This window comes from Entelurus aequoreus, linkage group LG12, assembly GCF_033978785.1.
Source record: "Entelurus aequoreus isolate RoL-2023_Sb linkage group LG12, RoL_Eaeq_v1.1, whole genome shotgun sequence".
Lineage (NCBI taxonomy): Eukaryota > Metazoa > Chordata > Actinopteri > Syngnathiformes > Syngnathidae > Entelurus > Entelurus aequoreus.
The window spans coordinates 16,911,222-16,928,676 of NC_084742.1; the positions used below are offsets into that span (position 1 = coordinate 16,911,222).

Genomic DNA, 17,455 nt, shown 5'->3' on the forward strand with positions numbered 1-17,455 from the left:
AGCTGGATCTAAAACATGGCGGACTCATACAATGAAACTAGGAAAACATTACCATATATGGCCATATATCTGCTGACGTCACAATGGTTTTGTTTGGAACAATGTAACATTGTTTTATTAATATTTCCACAATGCATTTACTGCACTTATGGGGACCCCGAATTCCTATAAAAAACAGGTACCAACAGGCAAGAAAAGTGGCTTTTTTCATAATATGACGCCTTTAATTGTTTTAACAATATTTCTCCGACTTGACTTTGCATTATCCCTCTTGCAATATTATGCCGCGTTGGCGTTTTTGTTGGGGAAATGGTGCCTGACGGGCATCGCCTCTGGCACTGCGGCAGTGCTCCAACCTCATCTGGTCACGCTGCAGCACACTTCTCACACTGTACCAGTCAAATAACGCCACACAGGTGCTTCAAATGTGTGATTTTTACTGTAAAAAAAAAAAATCTGCAAAAATTCTCAACCTGAATTATTTTAGCCTGATGGGCATCTTGGATGTCTGCGTCTCAGTCACCTGGCAGTAAATCTGAGGAATTATTCATTCTTTTCTTCCTCTAACGCAGCTCTTGACCATCGACGACGACTTCTGCGGCCTGGACATGAACGCACCGCTGGGCGTGTCGGAGATGGTGCAAGGCAAGGCCCTCTTCTCGGACGCCAATGACAAAATGACCTCGGTGGTGGCCTACGTGTACAAGAACCACTCGCTGGTCTTCGTGGGCACCAAGAGCGGACGCGTGAAGAAGGTAAGCTGAGGCGGCGTGCTGCGTAAGGAGAGCGAGTGGTAGTAAAGGCGGATTGACTTTCAGGCCAACTTGCTGAGTCGGCTGTATTTGCTGCAGGAAGAGGTGCTGGAGAGAATTTGACTGTTTTGAGGAAGCGGGGGTGTGATGAAGAGAGTCCCTCAGGGGGGTTTTATTCCTGCAGTCAAACCGACAGTATCTGGTGTCTCTACATCCTCCACTACGTTACACACACACACTTACTGTACATCCCCTCTATCAAGACTTTCCTTCACTTTGGACTTAAATCCCGGCCCCCAAGGGGTGCCGATTGGTGCACGCGTCAGCATGTTGTAGAACTTGCTAGACCGCACGCATCAGCACCTTGCAGAACTGATCGGACTCCTATCTGTTTCCTCAGGCAAATTTACGGAAAACTGTTTTTTTTAAGTAAGCAACTGCATGACTTTGTATGGCGGGGATGACCAACTATACTGTGTCAAAGGCCACCAAGGTCAAGGTCATAGCATTAGCGTAACTTCACCAAATGGCTAACATAGTCGCCAAAACGGCAATAAACTCCTTAATTCTTACTAACACAAACTCTATTTGAAATGACCACTTTGCTGTTTTAAGGACCCATTAAAAAAAAAAAAAAGTTAAAGATTATCTATGTGCAACCATGCTCATCATAGATCCTCTATATGTGACAGAGGCACTCTTTTATTTTCAATATTATACTAAAAAATGTGATTCAAAGAACCTCTATGTTTGACGGAAAGTCCCTGTGGTTTTTGAGGACCTATTGCAAAAATGCCAGTCAAAGATCCACCTGAGCGCTTTATTGTTTTTAAGCATCTACTGAAAACAATGTGAGTCAAAAATAATTGAGATGTGACGGAAACTTGCTGTTGTTTTTTAAAAAAGCTAGTCCAAGATCTCTATATGTGAATGGAGCTGTTTGGTGTTTTTAAAGATCTACTGCAAAAACGCTAATCAGAGATATTCCATATTTGACAGAAGAACTCATCTGTCTTTATGGATCAACTGCAAAAATGTTAGTCAAAGACCCCCATATGCAACCCATTTGTTATTTGTAAAGACCTACTGCACAAACGTGAGTGAAAAATAATCTAGGCGTGATGAGAACTTGTTGCTATTTGTAAGCCCCCGCTACAAAAAAGCCGGTCCAATATCTTTATATGCAACTGGAGCCTTTTACTGTTTTTAATGAGCTATTGCAAAAATGCTTGTCAAAGACCCTCATATGCAGCCTGGGGGCTTTGTTGTTTTTGCGCATCTACTGCAAAAAGGCAAGCCATTGATCCATTAATATGGTACAGCAGGGGTCCCCAAACTACAGCCGTATCCGGCCCACGGGAAGTCCCAAGTTAAAAAATAAATAAAAAATAAATAAATCAATAAATACATTTAAAAAAAATTTTTTTAAAAATCTGTCCTTTTTAATCCATTTTCTACCGCTTGTTACTCTCAGTGTCTCCTAGCCGCTCAGGCAAATCATATTGTCTAAAAATGCATTTTCCCAAGTGTGCACTCTTTCAGTCAATTAGTGCGCCAGGAATATATATATATATATATATATATATATATATATATATATATATATATATATATATATATATATATATATATATATATATATATATATATATATATATATATATATATACAGTATATACAGTACAGGCCAAAAGTTTGGACACACCTTCTCATTCAATGCGTTTTCTTTATTTTCATGACTATTTACATTGTAGATTGTCACTGAAGGCATCAAAACTATGAATGAACGCATGCAGAGTTATGTACTCTCATCGAGAGAATGCCAAGAGTGTACGAAGCAGTAATCAGAGCAAAGGGTGGCTATTTTGAAGAAACTAGAATATGAAACATGTTTTCAGTTATTTCACCTTTTTTTGTTAAGTACATAACTCCACATGTGTTCATTCATAGTTTTGATGCCTTCAGTGACAATCTACAATGTAAATAGTCATGAAAATAAAGAACACGCATTGAATGAGGAGAAGTTGTTTGCAAACTTTTGGCCTGTACTGTATATATATATGTATGTATATATATATATATATACACAGCCAGGCCCCCGGCCAATTGTTTTTAACCCAATGCGGCCCCAGAGTCAAAAAGTTTGGGGAACAGGAACTCCCTGCTGTACTTTTTTGGACCTAATACAAAAATGCTAGTCCTTATATGGATCTTTTTGATGCGTTTAACAATCTACCGTTAAAACGCTATAGTCAAAGAGCCGCCATATATAACTAAAGCGTTTTTCTGGAGGAAAGGATATACTGCAGAAATGTAATTCAAAGATCCTCTATGTTTGATGGAAACACCCTGTGGTTTTTGAAGACCTATCACAAAAATGCAAGTCCAAGATCCTCCATATATGACAGAGGCACTTTTCTGCTTTCGAGGACCTACTACAAAATGCTCATCCAAGATCCCAATATGGAGACTTTTGTTGATTTTAATGATCTACTGCAAAAAAGCGAGTCAAAGATCCTCCTGTGGGCTGGTGTGACGTCATTTAAGCGCCAGGTACTTACCGCTAAAGCAAAGCCCCGCGGTTTTTGAACATGTGACACTCGAAGCTCTCAGCCAAACATGATTTTCCTCAGCACCCAGCAGGGAAACAACACAGATCAGTCAGGTTTCAGCGTGTTAAGGCTTGTACTCCAGGCGTCCCCCGCATGCCCTCCTCTCCGGGCTAATAGGATGATGCTGTGCTGCGCGGGCCGCCGTCACTTTTCACCCTTTTTCCCTCTCGCCTCCTAAAACCGCGGCTGAGACTAACTCCTGGACTCGCAAGTCTGCAGGAAAAACGGTTGAGCTGCTGGAGGATGTGGCGCTTATTCCTGATGTGTCTTTACATGGGAGCAAAAGAAGACAGAAGAAATATGGCTAACAACATCATTAACACACACACACACACACACACACTCACTCACTCACTCACTCACACACACACACACACACACACACACACACACACACACACACACACACACACACACACACACACACACGCAAACAGTTATTTTGACGTTGTTTGTTGTGCTTGATGGCTGGTCCCTTCCTGTGTTTGTTTTTATTGCACTCAGGAGCAAAGCGGTAGCGGCACGGCGCTCGCTCGTCGTAAGGCAATAACCATCGCGCAGCAGAGCAACTCTGTAATCATATTTTATACCTGCTGCTCATATATGATAATGAGCAGGAAATTTAGTGTCTGCCAGTAATAAAAACACCGACAATTCTCAATATCGCCTTTGCTTGAGGACGCCAGGAACAAATGTGGATGCCTAATGACGCTTCGTAGAAATATACAAATCGACAAAGTCAACAAATAAGAATGTAATCAAGGTTTCTGAGCGAGAAAACGGCAATAAGTACGTAGTTGCTGTTTTTAAGAAACGTCCACAAAAAATTCCATCCTTTACCAAATGTGACTTTACTCTGTTTAAGGACCTGCTGTTTTTGAGGATCTACCCCAGGGGTGGGCAATTAATTTTTACCGGGGGCCGCATGAGCAACCCGAGCACTGCTGGAGGGCCACATCGACAATATTTCAATTAAATTTTGCTCAATATTATTTTTGATATATACCGTAAGATAAATAATAATAATAATAATAATAATAATTAATAATAAGAGTAATACTTCAACATAGTGTATGTAACAGCATTCCATGACTAATATAAATAAATTAAAATTAATAATAAATGACAGTAAAATAAGCACACGTATGACTGAGGAGTCATAGTGTAACTTTGTGTGATGTTTGAGTTGTCCGACTTTTTGTGTGGCCATAAACGCACCAGTGGTTTAGTGCTATGCGTGTTGGTGACAGATGACAAGTTGCTTTTGGCCTGGTTTGTACGGCAGAAAATGACTAGTTTTTCGAGATAGAAGTGTTTTACTTATGTTTTTGGTGTGGTTATGGCCGAATATAAACAGTTTTGCTCAATAAAGTGATCGATATAATTCCTGTCCTCGAAGCATCTCGATAGACGTTACAATAATTGAACGGTGTTCAATTGAACGGTGTTGACGAACACCGTTAGGGCCGCTTGTTGTCACTGTCACTCAAAGTTGCATTGCAAAATTACATAGAATAAATATGTTTATTTTGTTTAGAATTCAGATGGGATTTGATTTGGTGCGCGGCATATATTTGCTGCGCGCAGCAGACGCTTGAGCAGTGCGCAATTGCGCAGGCACGCACCTTAGAGGGAACGTTGCATTGCAGTTCATGTCTTGTTGGAAACACGCCATTCTTCATCAACTTTTCTCTTTTTAGCGTCTCGGGTGTAAACCGTGCATCACTTGTCGCTGCATGTGCACCTTCACTCGCAGGTTACACACTGACACACGCCCATAAATAATAATTTTCAAAATAAAAGCAGCACAGTTGTATTGCGCGCACGACATAGATGTTTTTTCAACTTTATTTTGTAATTTGCGATTGCAGCTGTTCACATTCACTCACAATCACGCACACGCATACGTCCACACGGAAGTAATACAAATAACGATTTTCAAAACAAAAGCAGCACCGTTGTATTGCACACTCGACATAGATACTTTTTAAAATTTATTTTGTAATTTATAATTGGCCTCACGCGGGCCGGACAGGGATGCACAAAGGGCCGGATGCGGCCCGCGGGCCGCAGAATGCCCAGGTCTGATCTACCCCAAAAATGCTTGTAGAAAAGATCCTCTACATTGGACTGGAGGTGTCATAACGGGATTCTTGGGTTTTGCTTCTCCGGAAGGCAAAGGAAAATTGGCCCGTGCGAGGCGTGAATTTAAATACATGTTTATTTAACAATAAAAAAGGAATAAACAAAAGGCGCTCACAGTGGAGGTAGAAAACTTGGCTATACAAAACAAAAGACTTGCACGAGGGCGGAAATACAAACCTTGGGTAGAAACACAAAACTTGCACAAAGGCAGAAACTATGAACAATAAAACAAAAACACTAACTGTGGCATAAATGAACAAAACTTACTTGGCAAAGAACTGTGACATGACATGAAGTGGAGGGATCAAAAAGTGCGAGGACGCCAGGACGAACAACAGAAACAGACAGATTTAAATAGTGACGTGATCAGTGAAAACAGGTGCGTGACAAGACAGGTGAACAGGTGCGTGACATGACAGGTGAAAACTAATGGGTGACCATGGAAACCAAACCAAACAAGGAAGTTCAACCAGGAACTAAAAAGAGCCCAAAACCCAAGCAAAACAAAAACATGATTAACACAGACATGACAGGAGGGCTTTGCTGCTTTTAAGGACCTACTGCAAAAACGCCAGTCAAAGATTCCTTATATGACAGGAGTGGAGCTCGCTGCTGTGTTTAAGGATCTACTGCAAAAACACTGGTCAAAGACTTTATGTATGACAGGAGCTCCTAGCAGTTTTTGAAGAGCTACTTTAAAAATGCTAGTCAAAGATTACTACATTGTCTGGAGTGCTTTGCTATTTTTAAAGACCTTCTGCAAAAGGCTAGTCAAAGATCCCCTATGTGATCACAGTGCTTTGCTTTTTTTAAACCCCACAAAATTGCCAGTCAAAGATCTTCTACATTTGACACGAGGGCTTAGCTGTTTTAAGAACTTGTAAAAACGCTAGTCAAATATCGTCCAGTTTGACTGGAATCCTTAGCTACTGTTTTCTTAAGAACCCACTTCAAAAACACTAGTCAAAGGTTTTTTATATGCCAGGAGCTCCCAGCAAATTTTGACGATCTACTGTAAAAATGCTACTCAAAGATCCTCTGCATTTAACTCGAGGTCTTTGCTGTTTTTAGGGACCAACCGCAAAATTGCTCTTCAAGGGTTCTCTATAAGACAGGATCATCCTGCTGTCTTTAACAGTCTATTGCACAAAGGCGTGTCAAAGATCCTCTATGCGACTGGATCACATTGCTGTTTTTGACGATTATACTGTAAAAATTCTAGTCAAACATCCTCTACAATTAACTCTTGGGTTTGGCTGTTTTTAAGGACCTCCTGTAAAAACGCTAGTCAAAGATCCTCCAGTTTTACTGGAGTCCTTTGCTACTGTTTTCTTAAGAACCCACTTCAAAAACACTAGTTAAAGGTTCTTTATATGCCAGGAGCTCGCAGCAATTTTTGACGATCTACTGTAAAAAGGCTAGTCAAAGATCCTCTACATTTAAATTGAGGGCTTTGCTGTTTTTAGAAACCTACCGCAAAATTGTTCTTCACAGATTCTCTATAAAACAGGAGCATCCTGCTGTCTTTAACAGTCTATTGCACAAAGACGTGTCAAAGATCCTCTATGCGACTGGATCACTTTGCTGTTTTTGACGATATACTGTAAAAATGCTAGTCAAAGATCCTCTGCAATTAACTCTAGGGTTTGGCTGTTTTTAAAGCCCTCCTGGAAAATTGCTAGTCAAAGATCCTCTACAATTAACTCTAGGGCTTGGCTGTTTTTAAGGACCTCCTGGAAAAATGCTAGCCAAAGATCCTTCAGTTTTACTGGAGTCCTTTGCTACTGTTTACCCAAAAATCCACTTCAAAACCACTAATCAATGGTTTTTTATATGCCAGGAGCCCCCAGCAATTTTTGACGATCTACTGTAAAAAGGCTAGTCAAAGATCCTCTACATTTAACTCGAGGGCTTTGCTGTTTTTAGGGACCTACCGCAAAATTGTTCTTCAAAGATCCTCTATAAGACAGGAACATCCTGCTGTCTTAAACAGTCTATTGCACAAAGACGTGTCAAAGATCCTCTATGCGACTGGGTCACTTTGCTGTTTTTGACGATATACTGTAAAAATGCTAGTCAAAGATCCTCTACAATTAACTCTCGGCTTTGGCTGTTTTTAAAGACCTCCTGGAAAATTACTAGTCAAAGATCCTCTACAATTAACTCTAGGGTTTGTCTGTTTTTAAGGACCTCCTGGAAAAACGCTAGTCAAAGATCCTTCAGATTTACTGGAGTCCTTTGCTACTGTTTTCTTAAAAACCCACTTCAAAAACACTAGTTAAAGGTTATTTGTATGCCAGGAGCTCCCAGCAATTTTAGACAATCTACTGTAAAAAGGCTAGTCTAAGATCCTCTACATTTAACTCTAGGGCAGGGGTCCCCAAACTTTTTGACTCGGGGGCCGCATTGGGTTAAATACATTTGGCCAGGCTGTATATATATATATATATATATATATATATATATATATATATATATATATATATATATATATATATATATATATATATATATATATATATATATATATATATATATATATATATATCGCATTGGGTTAAATAAATTTGGCCAGGCTGTATATATATATATATATATATATATATATATATATATATATATATATATATATATATATATATATATATATATATATATATATATATATACACTACCGTTCAAAAGTTTGGGGTCACCCAAACAATTTTGTGGAATAGCCTTCATTTCTAAGAACAAAAATAGACTGTCGAGTTTCAGATGAAAGTTCTCTTTTTCTGGCCATTTTTAGCGTTTAATTGACCCCACAAATGTGATGCTCCAGAAACTCAATCTGCTCAAAGGAAGGTCCGTTTTGTAGCTTCTGTAACGAGCTAAACTGTTTTCAGATGTGTGAACATGATTGCACAAGGGTTTTCTAATCATCAATTAGCCTTCTGAGCCAATGAGCAAACACATTGTACCATTAGAACACTGGAGTGATAGTTGCTGGAAATGGGCCTCTATACACCTATGTAGATATTGCACCAAAAACCAGACATTTGCAGCTAGAATAGTCATTTACCACATTAGCAATGTATAGAGTGTATTTCTTTAAAGTTAAGACTAGTTTAAAGTTATCTTCATTGAAAAGTACAGTGCTTTTCCTTCAAAAATAAGGACATTTCAATGTGACCCCAAACTTTTGAACGGTAGTGTATATATATATATATATATATATATATATATATATATATAATATATTTTAAAAAAAAAATATATATATAGCGCACTTTCCGCGCGCGATGATGTCACGTTATCGATGAGAAAATTCATTTTTAGACAATATGATTTGCCTGAGCGGCTAGGAGACACCGTGAGTAGCAAGCGGTACAAAGTAGATAAGAACAAAAAAAATAATGAAAAAAAATAAAAATAAAAATGTTTTTTTTTAAATACTTGGGACCTCCCGCGGGCCTGATTTTGGACGCTGGCGGGCCGGATGCAGCCCGCGGGCCGTAGTTTGGGGACCCCTGCTCTAGGACTTGGCTGTTTTTAAGGACGTCCTGGAAAAACGCTAGTCAAAGACTCTCCATAAGACAGGAGCATCCTGCTGTCTTTAACGATCTGTTGCACAAAGGCAAGTCAAAGATCCTCTATGCGGCTGGATCACTTTACTGTTTTTGACGATCTACTGGCAAAATGCAAGTCGAATATTCTGCACGTGACTGAAGTGCGTTGCTGTTTTTATGCCTGTCCTGCAAAAACTGATCCTCTGACTTAGCAAACATGATGAAAATAATTTGTATTGTGTCAAAGTTTTGGCATTTTGATGCCAAAGCATCTTCTGTTGTTTGTTCAGACTGTACACATATGGCAAACATCCTTGACAGAAGGTGATCAATATCCTGCCATCCTGAGTACACACACACACACACACACACACACACACACACACACACACACACACACACACACACACACACACACACACACACACACACACACACACACACACACACACACACACACACACACACACACACACACACACACACACACACTCCATTACAAGCCAATACTCCCCTCCCATATGCATCCTGGTCTCCGCCCTGGCCGTTAAAGTGTATACCATTAGATGACATCACAGGCAATAAAAGACAACACACAACAATAAAAGGCTTCAGTCCACCTCCTTGCTTTATAAGCCCCCCCACCCCACCCAGACTAATGGATGTTGATTTATATTCACTCACGCGCCTCAACTTGCTTCGTCCAGCCTTCTTTTGGCTGCTTTTAACCATTATTTATGGTCCTTTGAGCGACACACCCGTCGGAATAAAAATGAGCATTACGGTAAAATAGTTTTGGGGGGGGTGGTGTTGGGTGGAGGGGGTCACTTTTATAACATAGTGAATTTATGAGGGGCGGGAAGCATCTGGTGGATTAGATTTATTTTGCCGGTGAAATGTTTCAATTTGACGAGGGTTTGTTTGGCCTTCGACAACATGCTGGCTTCTAAAGCAAACATTAGCATAATTGATATTGCCTTTAAATATGGTATAATTACTGAATAACACAGGATTATTTATCACTTAACGCCGCACGTAACTCTGCCTGTCAGACTCTATTGGGAAAAAAAATCCTATTCGACTGGCAGCCCTCGAGACAACTATGGCCTGCAGATACACATTATAATGACCTAGGTCTGCCAGAGAATAAGAAGACACAGCGGAAGGTATCGATGTTGTCAACACAGGACTTTGTTGCTAGCATATAATCAGACCTCTCTCGATACTCTTTTTCAACAACACATCTATAGTGAAGAAACTTTTGCGCGGCTCTGACGTGAAAGCTCATATTGCTCTTTTCAACGAGCAGCGGGGGAGCCCCGCCTGTGAAGGCTTATGGGTGTGTGTGTGGGGGAGGGGGGTTGAGGGGTACAGCAGTACTTCGTGACACTGAAGAAAAGGAAGGACGCCACAGAAGAAAGATCGGTAACACTTTAGTATGGGGAACATATTGTAAGTAGCAAAGACTTATTTAAGAGTTATTTGGACACTAGGGGAACATATTGTAAGTAACAAAGACTTAATTTAGAGTTATTTGGACACTATTAACATTTGGAGTTTTGTGTTTTATTAGTTAGACCCTAACCCTAACCCTAAACCTAACACCTAACCCTTAATAAGTACTTAATAATGACAAATTAAGAGTCAATATGTTACTAATTTACATGCTAACAAGCAACTAATAAATGGTGAATATGTTCCCCATACTAAAGTGTTACCGAAAGATCATTTGAAGATCTTAACAGTTTGCGCTTTTTTTTACTCACTTAAAGGCCTACTGAAACCCACTACTACCGACCACGCAGTCTGATAGTTTATATATCAATGATGAAATCTTAACATTGCAACACATGCCAATACGGCCGGGTTAACTTATAAAGTGCAATTTTAAATTTCCCGCCACACTTCCGCTTGAAAACGTTTTATTATGCTGACGTATGCGCGTGACGTCACGAGGACAAGGGAAGTATTCGGAGCCTGAAAAATCCTATCCACTAAGCTCTGTTTTCATTTCATAATTCCACAGTATTCTGGACACCTGTGTTGGTGAATCTTTTGCAATTTGTTTAATGAACAATGGAGGCTGCAAAGAAGAACGTTGTAGGTGGGATCGGTGTATTAGCGGCTGGCTGTTGCAACACAACAAGGAGGACTTTGTTGGATAGCAGACACTAGCGCCGGCGACCTCACCTTGACTTCCTACGTCTCCGGGCCGCCGACCGCATCGTCGATCGCTGGAATGCAGGTGAGCATGGGTGTTGATGAGCAGAGGAGGGCTGGCTGGCGTAGGTGGAGCGCTAATGTTTTTATCATAGCTCTGACGAGCTCCCGTTGCTAAGTTAGCGTCGTTAGCAACAGCATTGCTAGGTTTCGACAGGCGTCGAATACACATTAACCGTGTATTTACATGTCCAGTGTTTGGTTCGGTGTCTCCTGATAATAGTATTGTTGAACTTCTGTCTATCCTTCCAGTCAGGTATTTATTTATTTAGTGTCTATCTGCATTTGAGACAGATGCTATCACGTTAGCTCATGCTAAAGAGCTTCGTCGATGTATTGTCGTGGAGATAAAAGTCACTGAATGTCCATTTCGCCTTCTCGACTCTCATTTTCAAGAGGATATAGTATCCGAGGTGGTTTAAAATACAAATCCGTGATCCACAATAGAAAAAGGAGAGAGTGTGGAATCCAATGAGCCAGCTTGTACCTAAGTTACGGTAAGAGCGAAAAAAGATATCTCTTGAACTGCATTCTAGTCCGTCACTGTAACGTTCCGCATCCACGAATCTTTCATCCTCGCTCAAATTAATGGGGTAATCGTCGCTTTCCGCTCCAAATATCTCTCGCTCCATTGTAAACAACGGGGAATTGTGAGCAGCACTACCGCTTGTGACGTCACGCTACTTCCGGAAGGGGCACGGCTTTTTTTTATCAGCGAGCAAAAGTTGCGAACTTTATCGTCGATTTTCTCTACTAAATCCTTTCAGCAAAAATATTGCAATATCGCGAAATGATCAAGTATGACACATAGAATGGATCTGCTATTCCCGTTTAAATAAAAAAAAAAATCATTTCAGTAGGCCTTTAATGCAATTGACCATTGCGTGACTGTAAGTCCACTCTAAAAGCTCCAATTAATAATATAAAATTAAACTGAAACTTATATTGATCAATATATAGCGCCATTAATAATTCTCTAGACTCTAGAAAGAGGTTCCGCAGCCTCCGAAGTAGAACCTCCAGGTTCTGTAACAGCTTCTTCCCTCAAGCCGTAAGACTCTTGAACGCATCATAATTAAATTATCCCATCAACTCCCCCCAAAATGGATTCACTCGCTGGAATAAAAAAGACAATATAACATGCATCCATAAACGTGGACGCATGTGGAAAAGTGCAATACATTTATCTGTACGGTAATCTATTTATTTATTTATATATATTTATATATATTTATTTAGTTTATATATATATACAGTATATTTATATATTATTTATATATATTTATTTATTTATATATGCACCTTATTGCTTTTTTATCCTGCACTACCATGAGTTTATGTAACAAAATTTCGTTCTTATCTGTGCTGTAAAGTTCAAATTTGAATGACAATAAAAAGGAAGTCTAAGTCTAAGTCTAATAATTCCCTCCAGGATTGTGCTAGTTTTTTTGTTTTTTTCCCCAAATGCTTACATTTTCTGCATTGGAACTCTCAACTTGCTGACACGGCCGCTCTACCGACCGAGCCACGCCGCCCCATGTCAGTGGGCAGGATGATCTCACTTGAAGTTGATAGCGGCCCCTTGCAACACCTAATAATAAAAGTGACTAATAGTACGTTTTCCGTGTTTGTATATGGGTGGCGTTAATGGCCTTTTCAGTCAGCCATTAATCAGTCAGCCGAAATAGCAGTAAATAAAAAGAATGCTTTACAGCCAAGTGGCGCTAATAAACAAACAGCGTCTGGGGCCTTGCCAAGGTGATATCGATTGGAGCCATAATGCGGAAATGTCATTTCATTGTTGCTTTTATGATCATCTTCACGCACAAACACGTCATTGCTGCAATGACTCAGTGTGTCACTTTGTCCTAACTTCTTAGGCCACTTAGGATTTTTACCACGTAAAGCAGGGGCTCAAACTCAATTTACCTGGGGGGCCGCTGGAGGTCGAGTCAGGGTGAGCCGCACAAAGTGTTCACAATGACGTTTTAACCACGTGACTACATTTTTTGAGTACTTCTGCCAGCAGCTGTGGTCGACCTTAAGTTATTGTAACTGTAAAATTTAATGCAAAAATGTTATTGACTTCTCCATTAGATGGTCAGAGTCACATCTGCTTGCTTAACGCAGGTTGCTCTTTGTTTTTCCCAATGTGTGTCTGTTTGCTTGTAATCTTTGTGTTTGCACTGTTACTGATTATTCAAGATTATCCTAACATACAGTATTCAACTAGCCAGCCAGGATGTGCAGGTTACTATTTTGAAGTCTGAAGGCTGCAACAGAACTTGGAGAGAGGCTAGTATTTCTGAAAATGTGAAGACTCGGAGCAAGTTACTTTTTAAAATGGTTATAATAATTTGGAGTGTATGAGAAATTGGGTAGGAAAACATAGCTCTCTTTGACCATATGATCATTTTTTGACGGCTGTTGTGTGAGCTGTTGTGTAAAAACTAGATGGTTCCTGGTACGAATCCAGCTTCCGTTGCTGTCGTGCCCTCGGGCAAGGCAAGTCACCCACCTTTCTCCCAGTGCCACTCACATTGGTATATGAATGTGAATGACTCCTTGGTGGTGATCGGAGAGCAGATTGGCAGCCATGTTTCTGTCGGTTTACCCCAGGGCAGCTGTGACTATAAATTTAGCTTACCATCACCAACGTGTGAATACTGAGTCTCACTTAAGACTAATTTGGATGTCTAGAAAGGTGCTATATAACATCCAAGTCATAATTTTTATTATATTATTTGTTATTATATTTTAACGACGAACTACATACACAGACAGTCCCAATATAATGTGTTCATGAGCGAGGGCGAACAGGTACGTCAAATGTATTTGTTGCGGGCTGTATGATAAACACGGTGATACTGCAAGTTTAACAGCTGACCAGACACATTTTGAAGCGCAGATAAAGCAACTCATGATACTTTAACTGCAACTACTTGTCATGATCCGTGGTCACGATCATTATTTTGTTATGTTCTGTTAGTTTTGGACTCCCTTAGTTCCTGTTTTCGTGCACCCTTGTTTGTTACCATGGTTGCTTATTGTTTTCACCTGCCTCTGGTGTTGGGGACGCTCACCTGTCTCTAATCAGAGGCATTATTTTAGCGCTGTTCCCCTCAGCTGCGACTGATTGGCACCTGGCCACACCTGGTGTCAATCAGTCGGCTGCTACTTATACACTACCGTTCAAAAGTTTGGGGTCACATTGAAATGTCCTTATTTTTGAAGGAAAAGCACTGTACTTTTCAATGAAGATAACTTTAAACTAGTCTTAACTTTAAAGAAATACACTCTATACATTGCTAATGTGGTAAATGACTATTCTAGCTGCAAATGTCTGGTTTTTGGTGCAATATCTACACAGGTGTATAGAGGCCCATTTCCAGCAACTATCACTCCAGTGTTCTAATGGTACAATGTGTTTGCTCATTGGCTCAGAAGGCTAATTGATGATTAGAAAACCCTTGTGCAATCATGTTCACACATCTGAAAACAGTTTAGCTCGTTACAGAAGCTACAAAACTGACCTTCCTTTGAGCAGATTGAGTTTCTGGAGCATCACATTTGTGGGGTCAATTAAACGCTCAAAATGGCCAGAAAAAGAGAACTTTCATCTGAAACTCGACAGTCTATTCTTGTTCTTAGAAATGAAGGCTATTCCACAAAATTGTTTGGGTGACCCCAAACTTTTGAACGGTAGTGTATTTGCCTTGCCCTCCAGTCAGTGCTGGAGTATTGTTTGCTGTATGCTGTGGACTGCCTGTTTCTTATATGCTGTGAGCTATTCCTTGGATCCTGACTCCTGTCCCTGTTTGCTGTTTCCTGGTTTCTGGTTCGTGTTTTCCTTGCCTTTTTTTTAACATTGAAACCATGTTTTCTTGTACCAAGCCTGTCATCTCTGCATCTTGGGGTTCGTTACCACCACTTCATGACAGAAAAATAATGATCCGGACCACGGATCATGACACTACTGCCCTCTTGTGGAGTTAAAAAAAAAAGCAACATCAGGTGGTTGCCTACAGCCACAGCTGCCAATGTTTTTTTTTGGTGTGTTTTTTTTTTTTTTTTGTCAGCAAAGACCCTGTGACCATAAGAGATTGTTAATTTACTGTAATCTCGCAATGCAACGCAAGTGAAGCCTGCTAGAGTCTATAGACCTGGCTATAGATCTATAGACCTTCTGGAGGTCTTTGATGGTTACCTCCTGCTATTAAAGGTGAATGAACCATCTGGCAGCTGTTTGGACTTGAGTCCAAGATGGAGATGTGATGGAGTTAAACCTCTTCCAGATATGTGCACTTACCCATGAGAGATTAAGAGCAAATCCTCCTTTGGTTTGTGCTCCTCTGGTCGTGCAGCGCATGAAGTAGACCAGTAGAGACCGGTGCCTCCTGCAGAGCCGCTAACACTGCTAACCTTGAAGCCGACACGCACACATAAGCAGTGCCACCATGAGTGAATCCTGATGGGAAAGGATGTTGGCTTCAAGGAGCTCAGAGGAATTCATCTGTGCATGAAAAAAAAGCAGCAAAAGTCTTTCTTCGGTCCTTTAGTGCACGTCATTTGTCTGTTGTGTTTTGTTAGGTTGTGACATTTGAGTGGCCTCTTTAACACAACTGCCTCTTTTCCAGTCGGTAACTATCACAGACAAGAAGGCAAGGAGAGCATCAAGAATGTGTCAGTGGGAAGAGAGAAAAGCAGAGAGAGAGAGAGAATGCATGTCTTTTGGAGCGTCCAAAAATGTGCCGACATCAGCAAAACACTGCATGTTGATGTTCGTTGTTTTAGCAGAGAAAAAAAAATCTAAGTTATCCTTGTCAAATTGACTTCTATTCCTAATAATTGCAACTGATCACCACGAACATGTGTCTGCCATGTCTTCCACACTCTGGACAACACAAAACAAAACATATTCGCTGTTGGGTCAGAGCCCAGAAGTGTGTTGCTGATCATTGACGACTCATAAAAAAAATACTCGTAAATGTTTCTGATTCATGTTGATTGGCATCATTCTAGTTAATGTATAGGAACAAGTGAAATTTCAGATTTTATTATCTTCTTTAGAAAAATTGTACTGTATTTATTTTTACTGTATAAAATGCTAAACTGAATATTATAATAATATAAAATAAAAAAATAAATATACTGTATATAAACTATAATGTAGAAAAATGTGTTTATAAATATTTTTAAAAATATGGTTAAAAGACATAACAATTATTTAAGCAACCTGTAAAATTATTGTTACTTAATTATTTAAAATATATATCCCATTCTACTTTTAAATTAAAGTAGAATGGGATTAGTAGCAGTTGTGGCAATATATATACTATAAATAAATTATTTAGATTTTTACTTGTATTATTATTATTATTATTATTATTATTATTATTATTATTATTATTATTACTATTATTATTATTATTATTATTGTTATTATTACTAGTAATAGTTTAAATAACAATGGATAACAGTTTTTTACTTAGTATTATTATAATTATGAATAACAATTGTTTACTTAGTATTATTATAATTATTATTATTATTATTGTTTCTCCAGTCCTTTGCTGTTCTACTGGGTCCTCTATGTCATGCCTCAGTTACCTCCCGCAGCTTTGAAACATTATTATTATCATTATTATTATTATTATTATTATCACCATCATTATAGTTATTAATAATATCAATAATGATGAATAATAATGGTAACAATGATCATAATAATATTATTAACAACAACAATAATAATATCACTAATATTAATAATGAGAATAATATTAATAATTATGCCCACAAAAAAAGTAATAATTTTTAAGCCCCTAAAAAATAATGTCAGCCTTATTGATTGACATTTTTATTAATTTAATTTAATTTAAGGGAGGTGTTTAGGGCACGTCCGACCAGTAGGAGGCCACGAGGAAGACCCAGGACACGTTGGGAAGACTATGTCTCCCAGCTGGCCTGGGAACGCCTCGGGATCCCCCGGGAGGAGCTGGACGAAGTGGCTGGGGAGAGGGAAGTCTGGGCTTCCCTGCTTAAGCTACTGCCCCCGCGACCCGACCTCGGATAAGCGGAAGAAGATGGATGGATGGATGGATGTAAATTTAATTTAAGATTACATTTCCCTTTCTCCCTTACTTAAATCCATTACAGTGCAATCATGCTTCATCTA

At 39.5% G+C, this 17,455-nt stretch overlaps 1 protein-coding gene across 1 annotated transcript in view; it reads left to right on the plus strand.

Moving 5' to 3' along the window:
* Positions 1-17,455, plus strand: part of plxna4 (plexin A4) — a 376,636-nt gene that overhangs the window by 68,266 nt on the left and 290,915 nt on the right. Inside the window, exon 3 of the mRNA XM_062064905.1 lies at positions 573-755. Within this exon, the coding sequence (XP_061920889.1) occupies positions 573-755 (183 nt within the window). The remainder of the gene's footprint in view (positions 1-572; positions 756-17,455) is intronic.